General features: G+C 38.0%; 2 protein-coding genes across 4 annotated transcripts; one reads left to right on the forward strand and one right to left on the reverse strand.

Annotated features, from left to right (window-relative positions):
• Cad74a (cadherin 74A) lies at nt 1-14,345 on the reverse strand. 3 transcript variants are annotated; one of them, XM_077411308.1, is made up of 15 exons: nt 14,035-14,345; nt 12,336-12,451; nt 8,427-8,730; nt 7,903-8,174; nt 7,580-7,744; nt 6,553-6,991; nt 6,022-6,263; nt 5,266-5,790; nt 4,834-5,186; nt 4,423-4,637; nt 3,668-4,227; nt 3,206-3,514; nt 2,689-2,983; nt 821-2,465; nt 1-570 (listed from the first exon to the last, which is right to left on the reverse strand). In XM_077411308.1, exons 3-15 carry the CDS (start codon nt 8,722-8,724, stop codon nt 360-362), a joined length of 5,529 nt encoding a protein of 1,842 aa, XP_077267434.1. In that variant the 5' UTR covers nt 8,725-8,730; nt 12,336-12,451; nt 14,035-14,345; the 3' UTR covers nt 1-359. The 3 variants fall into 3 exon arrangements, with proteins under 3 accessions (XP_077267434.1, XP_077267425.1, XP_077267417.1); XM_077411299.1 differs by having other exon boundaries at nt 12,336-12,478; XM_077411291.1 differs by lacking the exon at nt 12,336-12,451.
• Nucleotides 13,860-24,053, forward strand: Tap (basic helix-loop-helix neural transcription factor TAP). Its single transcript, XM_077411321.1, has 3 exons — nt 13,860-13,942; nt 22,206-22,403; nt 22,727-24,053. Exons 2-3 carry the CDS (start codon nt 22,218-22,220, stop codon nt 23,264-23,266), a joined length of 726 nt encoding a protein of 241 aa, XP_077267447.1. The 5' UTR covers nt 13,860-13,942; nt 22,206-22,217; the 3' UTR covers nt 23,267-24,053.
• Nucleotides 24,054-24,531: the final 478 nt, after the last annotated feature.

The following is a 24,531-nucleotide window of genomic DNA, read 5'->3' on the forward strand; positions in this document are numbered from 1 at the left end:
TATACAAATTTGAAAATGTATATATTGTCGGCTATAAAATGTACAACTTTATTTTGTCTTACATTATATTACAACAGAGAACGCACTTGAAGCTTCTTAACAATATCACAAGCATAGTACAAGTAAAATATACAACTCTAAATTCGTCTAAAGTTTACAGTTGTACATTGTACTTATACTATGTTTGTATAATTATAATATATATGCTATTAGTCTAATCTTAAAGTTACTTAAGGATAACACATCGTAAAATTTTACAAATCATGTGCTTCATTACATGTGTGTGTCTTACAATCGTACAAATACTTTTTACATTTGCGAGTATAGCACCATCGATTTTTTTTCTTCCTAACGCTTCTCTACGTTCTCGAACCCAGCGTACTCGGATGGTAAAGCGTCGTATCGGCGCCCCATTCGTACGGACCCTCATGTGGGCCCAGCGTGACCATCGTGCCAGGACCCAACGTTGTATGAGATCCAGAACTGACCATAGCTGGTCCGGAAGACACGTAACTGAGAGGTGGTCGCGGTTGATCGCGCAAACGCGCATGTTTCACTTGTCTTTTATACCTGAAGAAAAAATATAGTTTGCAATATTAGGAGAAAATATAGATATTAAAAATTAATAAAGTAATAAAAAACACATCACATTAAGTATACTGTAAAAAATAAAATAATAATATAAAGCTTATACTTTTAAAGAATTTTGCTGTTATTATATATATATATATATATATATATATATAAACTACTAACTTTTGTAATAAATAATTGATAGATTGACAGAGAGAAAGAAAGAGAAAGAGAAAAGGAGAGTTACCTGGCATGCATGCAACACAATGTACAGCTGGAGACTATGGTAGCGATTCCGACGAGGACCGCGATGGCCAAGACCCATATCTGCGTCATAGAGGCATCAGCGCGGGCTACCACGGCTGCACAATGCTGCACTTTCTCTACATGATATGTCTTATACACTTTCTTCAGTTCTTTATTTCTCGGGTCAGTCAGCAACGATCGCATCTCGTCCAGGTCGTAGGACTCCTTGCCGACCATCTGGAAGCACGAACTGGTCGAAGAAAAGTCCAGGGAGTTATCCTCCTTTGAGTAAAACTGCGTGTCGTAGACATTGACACTGATCGGCAGCGAAAGAGCCTGTTGAACCGCTCTTTCGAAGTCCTCCAACGTCTTCCTGACTTCGACCGGCGGCTTCGAGAACACGAACTTCAGCATGTCGCGGTCGCGCAACAGGAAGATCCTCACAGTAATATAAGTCTCGCCTCCCGGCGTCACCGAGTTGTTCGCCGATACAATCATTTCCATAAAGCCGTCCGCGTATCCCGCCATGGAACCCGTCGTCCTGAGCTCGCCAGTGCGCGCATTCAATGACAATTGCGACGGTATTTCCTTCTGTGACATGGAGGGATCAACCAGAGACGTGAAAGACACCTTGCTCATGTTGTAATTGATGGACAACGCGCTGGAGTCGGCATCATAGGCCTCTAGGGTGATTAAGCTGGTGTCGATTGGCACGTTCAAGCGAACCCCCAGAGTCACGTTGTCCTTCTTGAAACGCGGTTTATTGTCGTCGATGTCCAGGACCCTGACGAGTACCTGCCTCTCCGATGGGTCCTGTCTATTGTACGGTTTCGGTACTGTGTCTGACTTTTTGGGAGAGTATTTAAAACACTTCACGGTCAATAAATGAAACTCGGCGGTTTCCCGATCAAGACGACCATTCGATTTGATGATCGCGGAATTATTTTCCAGGCGTTCCACCACGAACAACCCCGCCTCGTTCCCATACACGATTTCATAGCCGATCATTCCGTTCTCACCGATATCTTCATCGACCGCTTCGATCACGCCGACTTTGGAACCCACCGGCTCTTCTTCCAGGACGTTCAGCTCAATCGGCGGGCTATCCAGGTTGCGTTTGAAGTGCGGTTTGTGATCGTCGATGTCGTTCACGATCACCTGGAGCACCCTGGTCGCCTGTTGAGGCGGCTCGCCGAGATCCTGCGCTACCAAGATCAACGTATAGCTGTCTTTGGTTTCTCGATCGAGTAACTTTCGCGTGCTGATCAAGCCGGTGTCGCTGTTAATTCTGAAGGCGCTCGCATCCTTGCCAAAATTACCGTCCTCCAAGAAACGGAAGGTAATTCTGCCGTTCGGCAAATTTGGGTCGTCGGGATCGGACGCCACCACTTGGAACACGGGACTACCAACGGTGGAGTTCTCCGCGATGTAGGCTACCTCCTCCAATGTTGGTCTGATAAATAGAGGTACGCCGTCGTTGCTCACCACATCGCCGATGTACAGGGTAAGGCTCACGTCCGAGTACAGAGTTGGCTCGCCGCCGTCTTGTGCTCGCACTCGCATATTGTATGGCTCGGTCCTGCCTTTGCCCGTCAATGCTCGTGCCGAGCAAATTTCGCCCGTTGTATGATTTATTTTAAATAATCCTGAAAGAGTAGTCAAATACACAATCAATATTCTAACAATTTATTGTCACAAATGTACAAATTACTTTTTATTTTTTTTTATGTCTTAAAATGTTTCATATTGCTTAATATTTCTCTTTATACATAAAAATAGAAAGAAATATTCTTAAACTTATAAAATAATTTTAATTTCAAATCATGTGACATTTTTTATATCTATGTTTGTGACTAACTTTGACCCTACCATTAGCTTCGCCTTCATCGATGATCTCGAAGTGGATCGTCCCGCCTTCACCTTCGTCCGGATCGGTAGCCGTGGTGTTCACCACGCTGATTCCCACCGGTGCGTTCTCCGGAATCACCGCGGTGTAAGATTCCTGTTCGAAGCTAGGAGCGTTATCATTAACATCGAGGACATCGATCGTCACCAAGGCTCGACTACTTCGTTGCTCGGCTCCACCTTGGGGCATGTCTGATGCCACGACATAAAAACGCAACACCGATTGTCTCTCCCTGTCGAGAGTCGTGTTTGCGGCGATCTATAAATTATTTCTTTCATTATTTATCTCATTTTAAAAACTATAAAAATTATGTAGGAAGACATAGTTTAAAAAATTGGAGTATTTTTTAGATATCCTTTAGATTTAACGTTTAAAATTTAGATTAGCTCTGAAGAAATAGAATCTTTCAGATATTTTTTTATTCTTTGAGTTCTAAAATTTAACTTAGAACATTGTTAGAGATCACTAGGGAAGTTTTACCTGGATGTTGCCCATTATGGGATCCACTTCAAAAAGATTGGCGTTCTCGCCTGTTAAAGAGTACCTCACTTCACCATATCCTCTTTGGACTTCTTGTTCAGTTTTAGAGCTATCCATATCCAATGCCTGCACATTCAACACGATTTTCGAAGGTTTAGCTGACTCCAATACAGAGATCTTGTAATCCTTTTGTCCAAACACGGGACTGTTGTCGTTGATATCGTGAACTTCGACGATTACGTTGGCCTCCGACATCTTTCGCGTTATATCGTAATCTCTGGCAAGCGCTCGTACTTTAAAGCGAATAAACTGAAAGTAGGAGCAAAATTTTACATCTTAAAACATACATTAATAATCTTGCTAAAATTTTATTGTAGATTTTTCGAATTTTTTATTACACAATTTTTAGTCTCAACATTTATTATCTGTATTTAAACCATGTAGTTTTAAAATAACAATTACCTTCTGATTCAGCACTTCGTAATCCAGCCTCTTGCTTAGCACCACGTTACCGCTCTGAACACCCACATTAACGTAGCCTTCGTCATCGTCCTCTCTCACCAATTCGAACCTTTGAACCGAATATCCTGTCGTCGGCTCTTTCGCCGACAACATTAACAATGTCGTACCCAAGGGTTGTTCTTCCGGAACTGTGATTTTTATCGTCGGATTATTTGGTGACCACCCGGAATTGGCGAACGTCGGATTGTCATCGCTGTAAGCTTGTATGTAAATTATCACCTCCACCTTGGCTATCTGTTCATCCTTGTCGACGACGGCATTCAAATCCTTCGCCTGCACCGTAAGTATTATGACAGCGGCCACTTGATAATCTAGCATTCGGTTAACAGTTATTACACCGGTCGTGGAATTTATTCGAAACGCCGTTTTGTAATCGTAAGAGGCAGTGCTCTTCAAGGCTACGCCGGTCTTGTCGACAGCCCGTATCGGTTCTACCAGAGAATACTCCAAATATGCGTCTGCGTCGGGATCATTTGCTACCGCCCTCAATACAATTTCACCTGTTCATAAGAAATTCTTCATAAGCAACAATAATTTACCGACAAGTAGTTAATGCATCGGAAATAAAACCGTCTGAAAGTATTTAATAATAGCTAAGTATAGAAAATCTAGGATCTTCAATTTTAATTCTAAAAATGACTCGTTTGATATAAAGTTAATTTTTAATAGGTAATTGTTTATTATAGCAAACGTACCGATGGCTGCGCGTTCCGAAACATGAACGGTGCACGTTGATTCATTGAATGTCGGCGGTTTATTATTTACATCTATGATGTTCACGGTGACGGTAGTGGTGGCAGTCTCTCTGACAGGTGTACCTGAATCAACGGCGTACACAATCACCTCGTATTTTTCACCGCCAGTCTCCAGATCCAAGCGAGCGTCAGGTGAGACAGTTATGATGCCAGAACTGTAATCAGCCGCTCTTATTAACTTTGCTGGTATCGATCTTTATCCTATTGTATCATGACTATTAAATCTTGCGAGTTAAAATAGCGAAATAAAATAATCATAATAAAAACAGGTCAGAAAAAAATTAATAAGAGAACGGCTCTAAATTCTCTAACATATTACATTTCAGTTATCTAGTGGACTTTATATTGCACCTGGAATCGATAACGAAGTTATCCTTGGAACCGGACGCGATATAATACTGCAGCAAATTATCTCTTCCGTCGGGATCGTTAGCGATTACTCGAATGACTTCCGTTCCGGGAGATGCGTTTTCCAAGAGCCTCGCACGATAAGCATTAGGACCTGGCAAGTTCGACTTGTAGTTTCCTCGGAAGATAGGCTTCTGGTTTCCGGGAACACCGACGCGAACGAAAAGCTTCGCCTCGGAATATAATGGCGGTGTACCGGTATCAGTCGCGCGAATCGTCAATTCGTAAATGCCCCTTTCAGTGTCGCCAGAACGAACCGGTTTCGACATAGTTACCTCGCCTGAGTCCGGATTAATCTGTAAAATTCATATTTAAAAACAAACGTTAAAAAAATGCATCCCTATAAAAAGATGTAAAAGCATTTTAACGACGAACCTTGAAGACGTCATCTGTCATACTATTATGCCGGCTAATCGAATACACGACTTTCCCATTGCCCTGCATAGGTCCGTCAACGTCGGTCGCCCTGACGAACATTTGCGGATCAAAGCTGGTAGCACCTTCGCGAACGGTCCTAGAATACTCCGGCTGTTCAAACTTCGGCTCGTTGTCATTAACGTCGTCGAGTTCAATAAGAATATTAACGGCGGACACTCGACCACCGCCGTCCGTCGCCTCCATCGTCAAGGAATAAGACTTCTGCGCTTCGTAGTCCAATTTGTTCGCCACGAATATCCCGCCCATCTGCGAATCGGTCTTGAATTTGTCCGCGCCGAAACCACGCAGAGTGTACGTTAATTTGCCGAAAGAACCGCTGTCGTAGTCCTTTGCATAAACGTCACCGAAACGAGTTCCGGGTTCCGCGTCTTCCGGGACCAACAGTTTGTACACCGACCGAGAGAATTCGGGGCTGTGATCGTTGGCGTCTAATAGCTGGATGTGCACTCTGCAAGTGGCTACCTACAAAACAATGATTTTCTCTATAAAAACCATATTGGCAAGAAGGAATTTTTCTATAAAACAACTGATTATTTCTATTTTACGTAAAAATATACAAAATGATATACATTTCGAAGTTATTTAAATGATGTCTAATTGTCTTATTATAAAAATTAATCACAAATTCTTTAAGCGATATAATTAAGCTATGTATAATGATATTTTTAATTTTAAATATTATTGAGAACCAACCACTTCGCTCGCTACAGTCGCGATGACGTCAAACTCAATTTCTCTCTTTGCAGGATCGTCAACATCGTAATCGAGAACATTGACATCCTTAGCCTTGATCACTACCGGTACTCGACCCTGAGCCTCTTCGGGACTAACAATGAATGCTTTGCTGATTCCAGGGTATCGCGGCACATCTCGCAACGCCAGGAAATACTTGGCATTGTCGCCCACGTCGCCATCGCTTACAATCATATTCAAACCTGCTTAATCATGATGTCGTCAAACACGAGGATCTCCCCGAAGAGGAAACAAAAACGGTAAGTAGAGAAACGCGAAATAAAGAAAATCCCAAATTTTACTTCTATCATTTTAATAAATAATCAACACTTATATCTGTTTTATACTTAAAAGAGAGTAAAGAATATATAATAAAATTATCCTTTAATCGTTGAAACAAATTAGAGAGAAATATATCAAATTATAATGATGTGAAAACACTGATTTATTTAACTTTACAGAAGGAACACGATTTTTAGCAAGCTCAACGACCTGGTAAAGGAGTGTCCTTTCCAATATCCTCGGAGATCTTGATGCTAAAATAATCCTCGTTGAAAGTAGGCACGAGGTCGTCCACGTCTGTGACGACGATTGTGACGATCGACGTCGCGGTGTCGGCTGGTATTTCATTGTTGATCAGCTCGGTGGCTCTAACTTGGAAGGTGTAAATACCGCCGTTCTGCAGGATCCTGGGATCCTCGCGATCGAGAGACATGTTGGTCGTGACCAGTCTGCCAACCGTGACATCACCGTCACGGGACATCTCGAGATCGAAGTGGCCCGTGTCGTCGTCCTCCAGCGTCAGCAACAGATTTCTCGATTGACCGGTGTCACCGTCACGTGCTCGTACTATCAAAACCGTGTGACTAGCTGCTGTGTTTTCCGGAAGCGCCGCGCTGTAAGGCGCATTCAGGAAGATAGGTGGCTGATCCTAAGAGAGAAATTTGTGCAAAAGTTCATTTCGCTGTTTACATTATAGCTCTTTTACAAAAAATTACTTTCTTATCTGTTTCTGTTGATTTTATAAGGCCTACACTTTGCTGATTTAAATTAATATTACTTTTATCATTAAAAGTTGAACAATTGTGATGCGTTTACGTAAATTAAATTGTAATCACTGAGATAACGAGTCTCGCAATTTTTTTGCTATTATAAGTTAATATTCGTCTCTATTAATCAAGATTTCTACAATTAAACTTAACTTAATAAAAAATGAGATTAAATTTAAAATTAGTATCTAAAAATAAAATATACCAAGTATGTAGTAGTGCGAGGAATATGAGATAGAGAAATAAAATTGCGATAATCTCGTTACTTTAACGTGAATGACCCCTGTGCGTTACTCGTGACCGAGATGTGTCTTCACTTGATAGCGTTCGCGCTGACAAGCAGAGATTGAATAACAGGTTGATGATTTCCTACTAATTTTATCGCGTAAACGATGTTATTATCCAATATAGAACTACCGTCACGCCGACTTTGTATACAGTTATCTTAGTGATGATCAAGACCTACTTACCTGAACATCGAGGACATCAACGGCAACGGTCGCTCTGGCCTGCAACCTCTTCGACGGATCATTGGCTCCGTCGACAGCCAGCAAATTAATCAAATATGAATTTCTCCTCTCATAATCTAACGGTTTCGCTAACGTGATTTGCACGTCGTATTTCCCTTCAGCGAGCTGAAACAAACCGCAATAATCTCAATCATTTTCCATTAATTAAAAAAAAATAATACATATGTATATTTTAAACATATTTATATTTATGCTTAATTTAATTTGAACAATTAAAATTTTCTTAATTTAATTTTACTATATAATAATCACAAATTAGTTACCTTCTCCGTGGAGACGTTGAAGACCTCGCAGACGTCGTCGTCGCGCGACGCCGAGACGCATTGCACGTGAACATCGGCGTTCACACCACCGTCGCGATCCGTGATCATGATCGTGCCCGAAGGAAGTAACAGGTCACCCACGTGCGCACTTTCCGGCACTCTCGCTGCATACGGCCGGCCGTGATAAACCGGTGGATTATCGTTTTCGTCGAGCACCGCTATTTCGCGACGAAGAGACACCGTATTAGGTTCCGACCCGGCGACACCTTCATCTGGAACGAGCAAATTTATTCTCAATAAATTCAATCAATTTTTCTCTTACTGTGACTCGATAAAATAACTTTGTTATATTTCATTCGATACACAGCAATACTTATATATGAAGACATCTAATATCATGATACATAAAAAATATAGAGCAAGTTTTTCAAATTTAATTTTGTAAGGATTGTCTGTAGAAATTTAGCTATATATTAATGTGTGATGATTTTGTTATGTAATAGATTATAGCCATATCATTTTACCTGTTATGCTAATAATGACTTCGATGAGGTCTTGCACTTCTCTGTCTAAGGCTTTCCTCAGGGTCACTACTCCAGTCTCCCTGTTCACGGTGAAGTATTCGCCGCTGATAGAGTAATGCAATCTGGATTCTTCAGGATCCTCCCCCCGGAGAGTATAAACGGGAGCACCGGGTGGTGCACCCTCTGACACAGCCAACCTGGCCATGTCTCCACCTTGAATGAAGTGGGGCGCCCTGTTTATCACTTGACCCCATGACGAAGACCACGTGGAGACCAACAGCAAAAAAATCGCCCACATCGTCACCTGCGATTGATTTGTGTGCTTTAAAGTCAGTCATAGCGACAAAAAGCAAAACAATAAAATAAACCAATTAAAGTTAATCAAATTTAATTTAAAAATTAAACATAATAATAGAAAATAAAAAAAATATGGCTTATTATTTAAATATAAATCTTGGAGACATAACTCATACAATTAATTTTATTCTTATTTAAATGACAATAAATAAAATTAACGCCTATCTCCGAAAGAGAATTAAATTACAATTATCTAGGCAGAAAAATCTGCTATCGAAAATTATCATTAAAGCCTGCAGGATTGTCGTGCCCAAGTTCGTCGAACCATTATTCGAAAAGTTACGATCGACGCATGCAAACGAGCGTGCGGATAGGAAACAGCTATCGCGTGAGTAGGATACAAGATTCGCGCTTTTAGCCTCCACTTAAATGCGACTATCTGCCGTCTACTACTACATTCTTCTTAAGTCGTTGTGCGGGAGAGAGAAGTTTGGCGTGCAGGCGATCCGCGACCGGTACTACCGACAACCTCCGCAATCGCAGTCGGTCGGCTCGTCGAAATTGCGTTTTCCGCCGAGTGAAATGCCGTTAGAAATCAGATTCCATTTCAGGAGTTCGCAGAAGCCGATCTATATGTGAGAATGGCTCGACGACGTGACCAAATCGAATCGCAGGGAGAATCGAACGGCAGAAATGCGTGACGTTTTTTCTTTTCATAGTTTGCATGAAGAAATCTGTCGTGCGAGTTCGAAGAAAGCTATTTTTATAGGGGAAAAAATAGGGTCTGCTTCAAGGGCCTAATTCATCTTCTAATAAGAAAATTTATGTTACAAGAAAAATTTGTTTTGTAGTGAGAGATTTTATATCTTATGATACGAGAAGAAGACTTTAACTTCGAAAAAGTGTATAATAATGTATCACACCAACATTATTGTACATATATCTAATATAAATTTTTATATAAATATCTAAATTTTACATAGGCTTAAACATTTCTTTTTAATAACGAAAACGGCTAATTTAGAATTTAGAAATGCAAATTTGCAAATTTAGAATTTACATTAGCAGATTATCATTGACCGTCGTAAAAAATTGTGCTCGCTTTCTTAACTACTACTCCCACGCTACGTTCCCAGCGAGACATCAGTCGCGTCCTACCCTTGATATCGCGTGGGCAAATACGACGCCTTGCGTTACCGTATTACTAGGCACTGAAAGGAATGATGTCGGCAAGAGCAACAGTGACACACAGCGTAGGGTAATGGCCCTGCATTTCCTCGACGCCTTGGTGCGTGCAGAGCGACCTCGACTTCCGCGTTCTGCTAGCCGCGGCCAGCATCGAGAATCGCGTCTCGCAGCCCCGGAAGATGTAATTATCAATCGGTCGGAGGAGAAAAATTTACGGTTGCCGTACATACTTGACGCTACCCCCTTCTTTTCGTACATCTTAAGAACAGCTCTCGAATGCGAAATCCATATTTACACGCCGCGCCGGCTAGAAGGAAGCGCGTGTTACGCGCGATGCAAGATGCAATCTCCTGCAGCGAAGATAAGTGCGACACGCGAACGAACGCGCACGAGCGAGTTAGTAATAAGACGAGAAGCAATGCTCTCTAAGGATACGAAGACGATGGTTGATAAATGCGAATAATACGTGCTCGTGTGTATGCCGTGGAATTTCTGAAGCTGCTAGTATATTAATACGGATTTAAGTTTTACATAATAATTATTTTAGATAACTAGATATTTTTTAGGCTAAAAATTTCTTTAAAACTTCTTCAAATATTTCTTTCCTATGATCGTATGATCGTTATAACTTGAGCTCTATTTGGTAACGTTACATTACGTCATAATGCTGGCTAAGGCACCGTACGTATTAAATCTTAGTTTTCATCATTGTTCCTTTGTACCACCGTGATTAGATAAAATGCAATTTTCTTCAGTCTCTTGTCTTCCTTTAGTTTTTATAAACGAACAGAATTGAGAATCAAGCACTCGACTGTGAATGCGCAATGAAAGTAGAGGCCTGTAATTACCATACACTGAAAGCGAGATTTCACTACGTATAGAACAATTACTCTTAATTGTTGAACGTGAGTCAATGCAGATTCGCGGACAATGAAGCAAATTTATCCTTTCAACGAAATCTATAAAACTTGAAACTTGAAACATTAATACTTAGTTTCATGTTCTGAATACTTAAAATAAGATAAATGTACTTATATACTATATACAAAAGAAAGAGAAAGAAAGAGAAAGAAAGAAAAATGAATTTAATAATATTGAATCTGTAGGGTTTATTTGTTATAAAAATTTCAAAGTTTAAACAAGATTCTTTATGCAACTAATAACTAATCCATAATTGAAAGCCGCTATTATGATTTCGCAACTCTTATTTAACACGAACATTGAATGATGCACACGTTAACGAGAGCGCATTATCTCGAAACGAACTCGGTTTCTCCGACTTCGTGTACTTGGAGTAATGCGGAAAACTGCGAGGTGCGAAAACCGTGACGATAACCGCGTGCGTATCGACGCTTTACCGAGCGGATTGCGACACGTACGGAGAACCTTAAACAGAAGCGACTGTTACTGCAAGCCAAGTATAAAATGATACCGAAAGATTGAATGATGACTGCGGTCGCAGCTGTGCAGACGAGAAAGGAGTCAAGTGCAAACTCCCATGCAACGAAACTGTTTGGAAATTAACGCTTGCGAAAGATCGCCACGGACTCATCGCTATTCTATGTTTAATTATTGTGGTTTTACAACTACTGCAATTTTATTTTTATAACAAGCAAATTTGTTATTATTGTTTTTGCACATGCAGATAATATAAAATAATTCCTTAGTTTGTCTATAATAATTCTTATTCTCTTATATTAATAGCATTTTTTACTATAATAAAGCGGTATAAATCAATTTCAAATGTAATTAATGTTTTACATCTTACAAGTTGATTACTCAGCGCGAATAAATTTCTTGGACATTTAATAAATAAGATGCTGATTTCTGCGAATAACGTGTGTCATATATTAATCATTGATTCTGGAAATAATTTCTACAAATCTTTATAATATATCAAATTGAATATTCTTTCGTTATAGAGAATGTGCATATACATTCTTATCTGCAATTTTTTTTCAATTGACCAAAGATTTAAATAACATTTCTTTAGCAAATAAAAAAATGTTGATAACTTATAGATAATTTACGTTTTTGTTAAAGTAATGCTAGACATTAATAAAAAAAAAAGAGTACAATTTTATATTTTTTGTAATTAGTAAATATTTTAATTTATTACTTAGAAATCTGTACAACTTTCTGCAAATCGTAGAAGTGAGTTTAATTTACCGCAAAACTTTCTATCATCTTTATTTTCTTGGAGGTAAACAATAACAGGAATTAATTAAAATTATGTAGGTGATGAGATTCAAGCTTATCGGATCTATTCTAAAAATAATTTTAAAAATAGATGGCTAAATCTAAGGAAAGGGGAAGTGGGGGAAACGGGGGAAAGAAGAGCGCAAGTGGGACAAATAGCAGGAACAAACGAAAGAGGAAGCCATAAGCAAGGAAAGAGCAAGAGAGAAAGAAAAAAACCGTTACACCCCTCTTCCTCTGGTCTCCGTTACGTTACGCGGTTGGAATCCTGACACTGCGTGACCAAGTGATGCCAGGATGAATGACGAAGAAAAGGAATATTCTGGTGTGCGCATCTTTTCCTGCAGATCTTCACTTTCATCAGCACGCTTCGTAAAGGACACGAAAATTTTTTGAATTTTTTAAACACTCGTAAAATGATCCTTAAAATAAGCTAGTAAACCACTTATTTTTTAATTCTTCGTATTATATGAGAATTTCGCGTATACGGTTTATGATTTGTTCGCGAATGTAAGACTGTTCGCTTCTTTCGGGTTACTGGAAATTCCGACAATCCCTGATGGAATCATTTGTCCCCTTAATTGACGGAAGTCACGCAGCACGCGCGCAAGAAAATTGCCGTCGAAAAATTCGCGCCCACGGCTTTTCCTGTTCCTCGAACTTGACATTGGTTCCTTGAATCCAGAACTTCGCCAGACCGCAAACTCACTGCCGGAACTGGATTCTCCGCGACGACTGACGAAAAGGACAATAAGAATTTGATCGAAGACTTACGTGGCCTCGCTAGACTTAGTCAATTATCCGTAGCAATATGTTGGAATTTTTGACAATGCATCAATCAATTCTCAAAAATTCTAACACAGCGCGAATTAATTTAATATATTATATATAACATCGCGATAAGTTATAATATAACACACATATTGTGTAAAATATTTAACATATAAATATCCAAATTCTTTTCTCTATTTTTCGATATATTATTTGAAGTTGTTTTATTGACTTTGTATATGTCATAACATATAGATATTATTAAAACCAGATAACCGATACAGGTTTCAGTGCCGTCGATGTATCACCGTTCTGCAGGTACCCAAAAGGAGAAGCACGATTATACCGTTGCACCAAGAAATCGTCGAGAAACGAGACGACATCCTCAATCGCCGACCCCGATTCCTCGATTTGCATGAGCGTCGATTTGCAATCGTATTCAGGTCCAGTGTCTAATTTGGGGATCCCTCTTTTTCTGTTATATTATTTCATCAATGTGCAATGAATTTAGAAATTGTAAATAGTACTCTCTAATGTATTTAACTGAGAATAATAATTACGAAAAGAGTGACGCGCAAACACAAACTAGAAACAGAACAGAAACGGAAAACCACATACAAGTCACTCGAATTTCCAGTAATCCGAAAGGAGCGAGCAGATCTCATACTCACGAACAAATCATAAACTGCATACACAATTCTTATTATATGATACAAAGAATTAAAAAGTAAATAGCTCATTAGCTTTATTTCAAGGATGATTTAAGAAGATTTGATAAATTCTAAAAATTCCTGTGTCTTTTGCAAAGAGTATAAAGATATAAAATCCTAGTGAAACGTTTCTCCAGTGATGGAGACAATAAGAATTCTTTCAATCAGCAATTAAAACAAGAAATACATCAGCAGCCATCTAACTCATATTTTATTGTTTCAGGACGAGCAAATCTTCAATATTGGCAGTATTCTCAGACACCTGTCGAGTTCACGGAAATCGAAACTGATCGGTCGTTATCACCTCCACAAAGGACTCACCGTTATTTGATCAGTCTCTTCACATCAAAAGTAAGTACCCAGGTCGACGTTTTTGGCAATTAACACGTGTCACGAAATCAAGAAGTTCATCTCACACTTCTCTATAAGCTCACACGACTTACCTTCCAAAGTCGCTCCAATATACCGCGCTCTGCACAACACGGTTTATCACCTCATCGTGTCACGACACCGCACGTGCTATATTCCCGCGCACCATTCGTTCTATGTTCACTTAAACGTATTCGCGAAATCGCGCCGAATCCGCATGACACACCTGCGGAGAAGTAACTATAAATAAAATAAAAGGACGAACAGAGGCGCGAGAAAGTGTCTCTTCTACTCTCTCGGTATCATTGAACGTCGGCGTCGTTCCGGACCGAAAAGAGAACCAACCGGTGTCTGCCAGCCAATGGACAGGTCTATACTGCATCCTAAGGAGGTATGCGGCCTCCACCACGGGAATGGAAGGTATGGAGAGAGAAAAAGAGAGAAAGAGAAAGAGAAGCCGCGCGTCCCCCTCGGAGTAAGGAGAGCCTATAGTCTGTACTCGGTAAAGCTCGACCGAAGACGACGACGACCTGAGGTGCGAGCCTTTTTTCTCCCATTGTTACTCAGAGTGACAGTTCTCGAAATCAGTTTGATTCGACCTTCGGTAGCAAATCTAAAGATTGCGTTTAGTCTAAACAAATTTAATAGTTTGTGCAAAACGATTTTTCTACGATTAAATTGGATAAAAATTTCAGTTTTCGTAATATATAGTTAATTTTTATTTCTCTATATTTTATAACAATTTATATGCAAAATAAATGAAATTTTCTGTAATATAGGTATTACAATAGCAAATTTTTGCGGCAAAGATTTAATGATGCAAAACAAGAAAGAAAAAATGCTCCTTCAATCTTTTGTTAATTTCTTGAATAAGCAAGTTAAATCATTAGTCGAAAATTTTTGTGCTGTTTATATAATAAATTGTAATGACTCATCTCTAATAACATATGATTTGACATTTTTAATGAAAAATGACAGAAGATTGGGACTATAATAAGAAACGAATCGATGATGAGAACGGAATTGCGTCATCAGTTTTCCTGACATTTTGTTTGCTAGAAGCAATCTTGAAGGTGTTGTAACCTTTGAATGCAGCTCCTTGATTAATCTTCAGGTACATTATAAAAGTTATTTTTTTTTTATCAAGTATAATCACGTTAAAAAATAAAATTAATCTTATCGTTTATAGTCATACAAACATTGCGATAAAGAAATGCATGTCAATAATTATGCTTTAAAGAGAGAAAGTAAATTTTTTTCATTCAATGAAGTGTGTTTGTATCCATAAAAATTAAACAATTATCTTCTTTAAGAATCTCTTTATAATCTCAAGTTTTAAGAGCCGCTTGAACTTTAATATCCAATCAACAAGATGTTGCCACTTAAAATAAAGATTATTAAAAGCATTATAATATTATAGTACCTAATTTATAATATTAACATAGAAGTACATTTAACGGTAATATGTATACTATTTAAAAATTATTGAAGTATTATATTTCTTCATTATACATATTATCAAAGATACAATTTTCAATTTTTTCAAGTATACTTTGAACAAGCTAGTTTTTGTAAAATTCAAACAGATTACAAAAAAAAATAACACAATTTATGTCAGTAATTAAATAGCATTTTAAAGATGGTATCTAGATGCAGTGTAAGCTGCGGCTAAGTTTATCTTCAAGTTCCTCGTTCTCGTCCATCTCATCAGAGAGATAGTTCAAAAGGTCTCTTTCTCTCTCAATCTTTCTTAAGGCGAACGTTTAACGTGTACAGGCTGTAAAAGAGCAACGTTAAAATGCCGAAGGCTTGATGTGCTTCGTCCCTCTCCGTTCTCTTCACCCGTTCTTCCACTTCTCTCTCTCTCTCTCTCTCTCTCTCTCTCTCTCTCTCTCTCCCCCTCCCCCTCCCTCCTCTCCCCTTCCACTCCCTCTTCTTCCTTTCTCGCTCTTTCGCTCGGTGGGGATAAAAAGGACGCGGAAAAGGGGTATCCGTGAATCGTAGCGTGAAAGGGGAATAAGAACGACGAGAGAGGAACCGAGAGATAGGTATAGAAAATCAGTCAGGTAAGAGGAGGACGACCTCGCTACGGCGAGCATACGGGGAAGGGGATTTGTACAGTTAGCAAAGGTTGTGCGGCAAGCGCGACTCCACCTTCGATAGAGTATCATGCCAGCATCTAAAGTCGGACGGAGATTGTTTTCCTCTCTATAAAAACGGGACAACACGGTGATCAAGACCTATCCAAGTTTGTCGGGGATCGGGCGGACCGGATTCTGGGTTTCCAATCGCGGTGCACGCGCCTCGGCTTCCATAGCATGCTGTCGAAATCGCCACTCTGGTGAACGGACAATTGCCTTGACGTTCGGTCTCAAGAATCTATGTTTTGATTTCTATAATTGAGTTAGCTGATTGTCGATTGATGAAAAATGCAATTCATAAAAAAAAATAACAATTAAAAATTGGTATAATATGTTTTTATTAAAAAATATTGGAAAATATACTATAATCTTCACAGCATTATACATAATTATAGATTATAGTCATCCGTCATTAAATTAACTTATTAATTTCAAGCTCGGTTATATGTCAATCATACATTACACAATTACACAGTTCTTATCGTTTATAATTTATAATTAAATTTAATTAGAGATGTCTCGCGTATCCAGCAAGGAATTAGCAATAAATCTTGCAAGGATTTCATGTTTGCGAGGCTGCAGAAATCTAGAAGATACATAACACGTTGTGTCCGCGTGCGACACGTTTGTAGGATAATAAATTACGTTAATAAGACTACAAGGAAGAAAGAACGCGTCGTGGGAGAGATCGTGTCTGCCAGCATCATCTCCCGACGCAATCCCTCCCTCCCTCTTTCTTTCTCTTTATTTCCATCTTTTTGTTTTTGCAACTCGTTTCTGCAGACGTTTGTGTCCTGTTACGACTTATGGGAAAACTCTCGTGAACTATATGAAGAACAGGGTGTTGTCAGTTAGATAACCCACTTCTCACGCGCGCGCCCGCGCGCGCCTCTCACACGCGAGAGACCTTTCGAATCAGCATGGCGATTCCTCTCGCGCAATAATCGCGATCGCGAACCGATCGCACGGAAGATCGCGATTTCGAGAGGCCGTACCGTCCCTGTCGCAACATTTTCGAAAAAAAAGTGGAAAGTGATCTATCGCGCCTTCATTTTTATTCGTGTAACTAGCGTAAATAATTCAATAGCTCGGTATAAGAATGAAAGAAATCCGTAATTTATATATGATACGATTTCGTATAAAGCGAATCTTTTAAATTACGGATTTATTTTCCATTTGTACATTAAAGCCTTCAGGTGCGATTACTTTTGTAAAGATATAATTTTAACGAAAAATGAGCTAATGACACAGCTGATTCTGTGGACATGTCTTTGAAGTAAATCATTATTTGACTCAATGTTATTCTATCAGTTTCAATTTCTCTAAATAAAATAAAGTCGATACAACCAATAACTGATCAATTTTACAAAAAACATGAATTTACTTTGCGGAACTACTTTCGAACTGTATTTGTGTGGTTTGCACGTAACAGTGCGTAACTTTCTGGTTATTCATGAGCTTCACGATGTGCTATAATAAATTCACTCAACTTTCCTCACATCATTATAATAGCATGATACATATGCCAATCGTTTAATGTGGTAGGATAAATGATCCGACATCACAATTAAACATTATTACTGGTTCATCAATATTTATATCTAAAAAATAAGAATAATAATTAAATAATTTATTTATTCAATAACTGCTCAGCCTAAATTCCCATTTAAGAAATTTGAAGAAATAGTTTCACAAAGGTTTCTCTCTTCCCTAGTTCGCAGAAATATTTCACGGATACCTGCGAAACCAGTTGGCGCGATTTCGTTGATTGCACTTCGCCGATAAATTATCCAATCAGAGCGAATCGCCTTTATCGCTCTGTCGAACCCTTTTTTTGGGGAGGGCTTGACAGTTTCGGGCGAACGCGATCGGCGTACTACACGCCCCTTTTTTTATTTGATTTTCAATTCTGCACGCCTCTGGGACAAATCTTTCGTGTAATTTCCAATATTTTCGCCGGCCGATCGAACATGTGTCTGCAACGGCATCGATTTCACGGCAACCTTTTATCGGCGCTGTGAATTTTCAAAGTGTGAAAAGGGTTTGGGGCTCTATGCTTTAAAGGGTGTGCAAATAGCGTTGCTGAAAAAATATGTGTTAGAAAAAGCCATAAATAAAAGCATCTTTTTGCGCGGAATCTATATTTTTCTGGAAAAAATAAATTCTATTTTTGTTTAATTATAAAAAATATATAACATGTATATATATGCCAGATTGCATTATAAAATTCTTAAATTATTTTATTTTCTTTAAATAGAATTTTTTCTTTTTTTTTCTAAAGAATTTTCGTCAAAGATCAAACACACGTGCATACTTTTAGATTTTTTGTTAAGTATTCTGTCACGATTGTTGTATCTCCATAAGATAGTAACTCGTGACGCACGAAATAATAATGACCATTCCAAGAAAGCGTGTCAGCAATAAAAAATTTAACGGCGTTTTTTTTTTTTTTTTTTTAAGAGATGAATTGCCTCCGGGAAGTAAATCAGATAAATGCCATCCACATAGGAAATCATTTTCAATGGCCAACTCGCGCAAGCATCGTTTCGTGAATATTGAACGTCTAATTTCTTTTCTTACTTTGGGGCCCCCAAGCATCCAAAGGCACATAATACCAAACATAGTGGTATAGTCTCACGAGGAGAAAGTGGTTTTATTCCGATCCGTGTGGTGAGATTTAACCGTTGTGGTTAAATCTTTACAACACTCGGAAAAATTATATAAGTTGTTTTTCTATGACACTATTTATCTTGTCGTAAAAATCTTAAATTTTTGTATTTTACATGCTTCACAAATAAATGGCTATTGCTAAACAAATAAATAAACAAACAAACAAACAAATAAACAAATAAATAAATAAAAAATTGTCTAAAATGGTCTGAAAAAAATTAAATTTTCAAATCTTTGTAATTTGTATTTCTAAATTCAAGCAATTATTATTATCACATTATCACCTATCTGAAAAAAAAATAATAAATATCTTTTTTTTAATATTATATAAATATTTTTCGTATGCTCATCGGCAATTATTTCTAATTTAAACTCAGTCTATAAAAAAGAAGCTAGCGGACTATGGATATGATACCTCTTCTTTTCTATGCAAATAATAGCACGTTGAACCGTTGCAATGCGTTCGAAAGAATGGCGTGAGATACGTTGAAGATAGATCTGTGCTAAGTCGGTCGATGTACCTCTACTAGGTGCAACGTTCATAAACACACGATGCGTTCGGAAAATTACTTAGGAACATTATAATTATGCAAATTGATCGAACGGTGTCGTAATATTCTCGCATTAAACGCTCCATCTTCCCTTTATGGCATAAGAGAAATTTAGCGCAAGAACCCGCGGCGCGCGACGAAAGTAACCGCGCAACTCACGTGTGCTACTGCTGCTCGTTATCAGATTACAACCGGGGGTCTGAAAAGCGATTTCACGATGATCCGAGAAATTGACGTTGACAATTATAAAATAATAACAATAATAGCTAATTTTGACATTTTAATGTATTCTATAGTTTTTGGTTTGTATATAATAAATGTGGATGCGAAAGTTTCAAGATATTTTGTATAAACTATCAAAATTTAACTATCGAAATTTTGTACTGTAATACAAAATTCGTAGGCCAGAATCCTCTCAACGCAACTCTAGCGAAGATACTTGTTATTTATATGACGAGTATCTTCCAATGTCTCGAAATTTCCTCATATAACTGTCCGTGCTTGGGAATTGTATAAATAAGTAACAAATATTTACAATCGTCCCCCCCCCCCCAGTGACATGTGTTCAATCTGGTAAAATCGCACGCGATTTACCACAAATATCAGACTTGAGAAGTAAAAATTTCATCTAATCATCACCGGAAGGCGGATATGTTTGTTTCGGTAGAACAAATTATTGACAGTACACTCAAAATGTATGTGAATATCCTTCGATAACACGAATCCTCGTGTAAACAGACGACACGTGTTCTTGATATTTTTCGTTCCCGAAGTGTATGTAGGCGCCGGTCTTATATTATTCACTATAGAATCGCGCGCGCGATCACGAGAATCAAATCCCGGAGTTTGCTGATACCGGCCGTGAATGTGGTATTAAAGTTGTCATTCCGAAATACTTTATATCAAAAATTGATGATACCCTGATCGATGGCAGCTAATACTTCGCACAAGTCAAATTGATTAGTGCCCGTATCTTCGTTTCATTGATCCCTGTACAAACTAATATCCTGCGGTATTAAAGGCGCGGAGATACACTTTTTGATAGTCTTCGTTTAATGGACGCTCCACACTTTCTTTCACATTACAACACGATAATATTCATTTGGTTGCACGATAAGCGCAGTAACGATTGTTGTCTGCATATATGGCTGTCTATCCTCGTCATATTATTTTTCGAATATGACTTAATATATGAATAATTAAATCTAGGAATAAAATAAAGTGTGTCTCTTACAGGATAACGCAGGCCGAATTCGAGGAGAAGATTATCAAGATATAATTTATATATATATAAAAATGATGAAGTAATCGCTATAATAAAACGATCGATTCTTATGCAGTATTTCGTAATTTTGCTCGTTGAAATTCTTCCTCGAGTATCCCGTTAACGCGGTACTGCGGTTTCTATAGTGATATATCTGACATTATCAGCTGATTAGCGTATATGACATATGGTCACCGTTGATTTTATTAGATTATCTGCAACTTATTTTCAGCCGTATATTGTGCACGAGCGTTAGATAACCACAAGACTACGAACTTTCACGAGGAAATATTGTAAGTAATAAGAATATTTTTTTTTTATAATATTCCACGTTATCTCTTGCGCAATATAATATTTAATTGAAGATATATTAAGTATTAAAATATTCATATATAAGGGTTTAATAATCTATATAATTAAATTATATAATTTATTTATATATGCGAAAAACTGTTTATTTCCTTAAAATAGAATTTTGTGCCTTGCACTCACTTCTAAGATGAAAACGCCTGTTTGTGGTTAACCCGTTGTACCTTAGAGACAGACGGTATACGAAACTATCTAAACATTGTAGAAGACATAGTACATTACAACATTTATACAATCTTTTCTTTGCAGCATTAATAATGGAAAAATGTTTTTATTTTTACTAAGAAGATTTTTGTACAATTCTCGACTTAAAAATAAAAAGATAATCTGTAAACATTTTTAAAATTTAAAATTTTTCTTTATAAAATTTTTCAGGATATAAACGTTAATTTTGACCTTTGTTTCCTTAAATATTGTATATCTTAATTTTTCGACGCAAATACGGTAAAAATGCCTTTGAGAATCGATTGTAAATTCGGGCACCGTTTATATATCATAATCTCAAAGTGGTGTAATCGTCCTAAAAACCTCTAATCTTCTAACAAGGCGGCTACATCGCCGTGGCACGCGTCTAATGCATACACGAGTAGAGGAGCGGGGAGAACGCTAGACGTACCCCTCTATGGTGATTATGGGGTGAACTCTCTCGGTGCCCCATAGAGCCTCACGGTGACCCTAGGTTCGTGGAGGGGACGAAATACCCCCGGGACGGTATATATGTTCTAAGAGCCCCTTGCCACATGCACAGTACCAAATTGTACCCCGCCTAGTCCGCTCGTCGGTGAATTCTTATTTTCTCGTTTCGATCGACGTTACGTCGTTACGTGAATTTCCATTAATATTTGTTCTTACCTTCCGAGAGTGCAATTTTTACTCTGTGCTGTGTGCTATTTCGGAAAATTTGTCTCGCCTCTAAGTTGCCAAAAGATTTTTGGCAAAGTACACAAGTGTGGATTTTGATATGGTACGTGAAAATGTATTCTGCAAAATTTTCTGAACAAAGCTCGATAAAAAAAATTAAAACTGGTTTTTATCGAGCTTTGTTCAAAGATTATAAAAAATTTAATAATTTAATTTAGAAATCTTGGAAAGGGAAATACGAACTATATATATATAAAATACAATTAAATAAAAATATATATTTTGAAGGAAACTATTTTTTTAACGCTCATGTTGTGATGATAACAATCTTCTACACGCAATGGGTACAAAAGCATCAAGGTAAAATTTTTATCGCTTTGCGTTTACAGCAAGACACGACGATGTCGTCAGAGTACTCATTCTGTAGCGAGGGAGGCTTCGACGAACTCTCGAGTTCCTCCGATTCTGGTTTCGATGTTAGCTTTGAATCGCCGAAACACGAAGTACCAGCCGACGCTCTATTCCCTCCTGCTAAAGAAGAGAAACGCAAAAAAACGCGAAATACTCGTTGCAAAAGTCCTACGCAGGTATATAAATTAATCAATGTCTGTCAATACTTAATTCATCTCTATAGAGGATTCCATTAATAATGAAATAGTTTTTACTATTTTTAAATACAATTTTTCAAAAGTTTCCTAAACAACAAAAGATTAAAAGTTTATTTAAAATATATTCAAGAATCAAGATATCTTTTAAGCATTCCTGAGGTATCCGTAGTCTGCCCAGTTACAACTCTTATCTACTTGTCAGCCTGAGTTTTTATCTACTTGTTCCTATCTGCTTACTTAAAGCTTATACTTTCGTAGTGCGGGCATTGATTCCTTCTCTCAATACCCAATTCTGGAAATAGGTGCTCAGATTGAAGAGGAACCGGCGGATAAAGGCGAACGACCGCGAGCGTCACAGAATGCATACGCTGAACGATGCTCTGGAACGTCTGAGGATGGCCCTGCCGACCTTTCCCGAGGATACGAAGCTCACGAAGATCGAGACGCTTCGTTTCGCGCACAACTACATCTGGGCACTGTCGCAGACTTTGGGCGGCAACTCCGACGGCGGTGAGATTACGGTGAATGTCGGCAACGTCACCGTCAGCATCACCGAAAACGGCAACATGATCACCTCGTCAACTGGAAGTTGCGCGGTGGCGGCTCAGAAGAGACTCGGGCCGCAACATACCGCGGGTTTCCCGTATCCACCTCAGGAGCGATTCGTCGCGCCCGAATGGCAGGAATACGATTGCTACAGTGATCAGAGCGTGAGCCCGCCGATGCAATATCAACCCTGCTACGATCAGAGGATGTACCAGGTTCACCGTCCTCAGCATCAGCTAGCGCCGCCGTCTCATCATCACATGTCTCATCACAACAACATGTATCAGTGTCTTTAAACGTCGACGAAGTGCAGATAAATTCTAATGGCTTGAACGAGCCGGTTTCTTCAGCGTTGATTATCTTTATCAGCTCAAGTAGATTCAGCTCAATCTCTCCGTCTACGCTGTTACAAATAATTAAAGAGATAAACAAGAATGCGATTATCTCTCGGATAACTTAATTAAAGATTCAACTATAGAGGAAGAAATCGAGTATAACTGAAGCTGAAAAGTGTTTTCCAAAGAGCTGACGTGATTGTAAAAAGAAAGGACAGTGTGCTATGATTATCGTTATCTACTTTATAAGAGAGTATTTTATTCGAGAAGAGTATCAAATCGCTTTTACTTACGGTGTAAGTCGATTAGATGTTTTTTTCAGTTTTACTTTTAATCCTCCATAAACATATTTTGCTGCACATCAATCAGAAAAATGGTAAAGATGGTATAATCAACAAGAATAACAATAATTTTGCAAGATTGCCACTTTTATTTCAAAATTATGTAAATTTTTTTCTATGTTAATATTAGAAGTAGTTTAATTTTATGTTTTAGTGCGGAAAATGTTGAATTTGTCATTGAAGATTAATTGTAGATAATTAATGAATGATGAATTTCTTACGTTTCAAGTACTGTATTACACCTGCGTTCCTTTGTTCTAGTCAGAAATATTCTTAGTTGATCTCGAACGCTCGATCTCATTTTTGTTCAGCATATCTTAAGATATATATATATAAGCTTTTAAATTAATTTAAAAAAAGTATATAATGCCCACCAGTGCTCTTATTATAATACGCAACTGCTGATTCAGGGAAAATATTGTATATAATTTATACGTAATCAAAAAAAAATAAAAACATATTTTACCTAAATTTCTTTTTAAACCTTTTTTTTAGCTACATATATATGTATCATATTAATTACATTTAAACATTTCTATCTTATTAATTATAATACATTTATATATAAATTTCTAGAATAAAAAGTTTTAGTTTTGAAGTTTCGTAATACGAGGGAGAAATAGAATTATAGAAAAGTATGTAATATTACTTTCATATCTTATTGTCATATTTTTATTATTTTATAAAAGATTGAAAAGTTACTAGAACACACACAGAGGTCTCAATTTATAGATTCTATTCTCCCAACGAAATGTTCTGATCCACTTTACAGGAATGGAATAGTAGCTTGAGAATGAACGAGCACGTGTCAGGACACGCGTTCTGCACTGAAGCCACCGCAGAGCAGATGTATCACAAATCGTGCCTGAAGTTACATCCATCCAT

This window comes from Temnothorax americanus, unplaced genomic scaffold (assembly GCF_048541705.1).
Source record: "Temnothorax americanus isolate GAGA-0224 unplaced genomic scaffold, ASM4854170v1 Scaffold10, whole genome shotgun sequence".
NCBI lineage: Eukaryota > Metazoa > Arthropoda > Insecta > Hymenoptera > Formicidae > Temnothorax > Temnothorax americanus.

Bases quoted from the DNA above. Each gene is read 5' to 3' on its own strand.
- Tap (XM_077411321.1), top strand. From the start codon at position 22,218: ATGTCGTCAGAGTACTCATTCTGTAGCGAGGGAGGCTTCGACGAACTC. The intron at 22,404-22,726 runs GTATATAAATTA...TTCTGGAAATAG, and splicing joins GTTGCAAAAGTCCTACGCAG to GTGCTCAGATTGAAGAGGAA.
- Cad74a (XM_077411291.1), bottom strand. From the start codon at position 8,724: ATGTGGGCGATTTTTTTGCTGTTGGTCTCCACGTGGTCTTCGTCATGG. The intron at 5,791-6,021 runs GTTGGTTCTCAA...ATTGTTTTGTAG, and splicing joins CGACTGTAGCGAGCGAAGTG to GTAGCCACTTGCAGAGTGCA. The intron at 4,228-4,422 runs GTACGTTTGCTA...TCTTATGAACAG, and splicing joins TTCGGAACGCGCAGCCATCG to GTGAAATTGTATTGAGGGCG.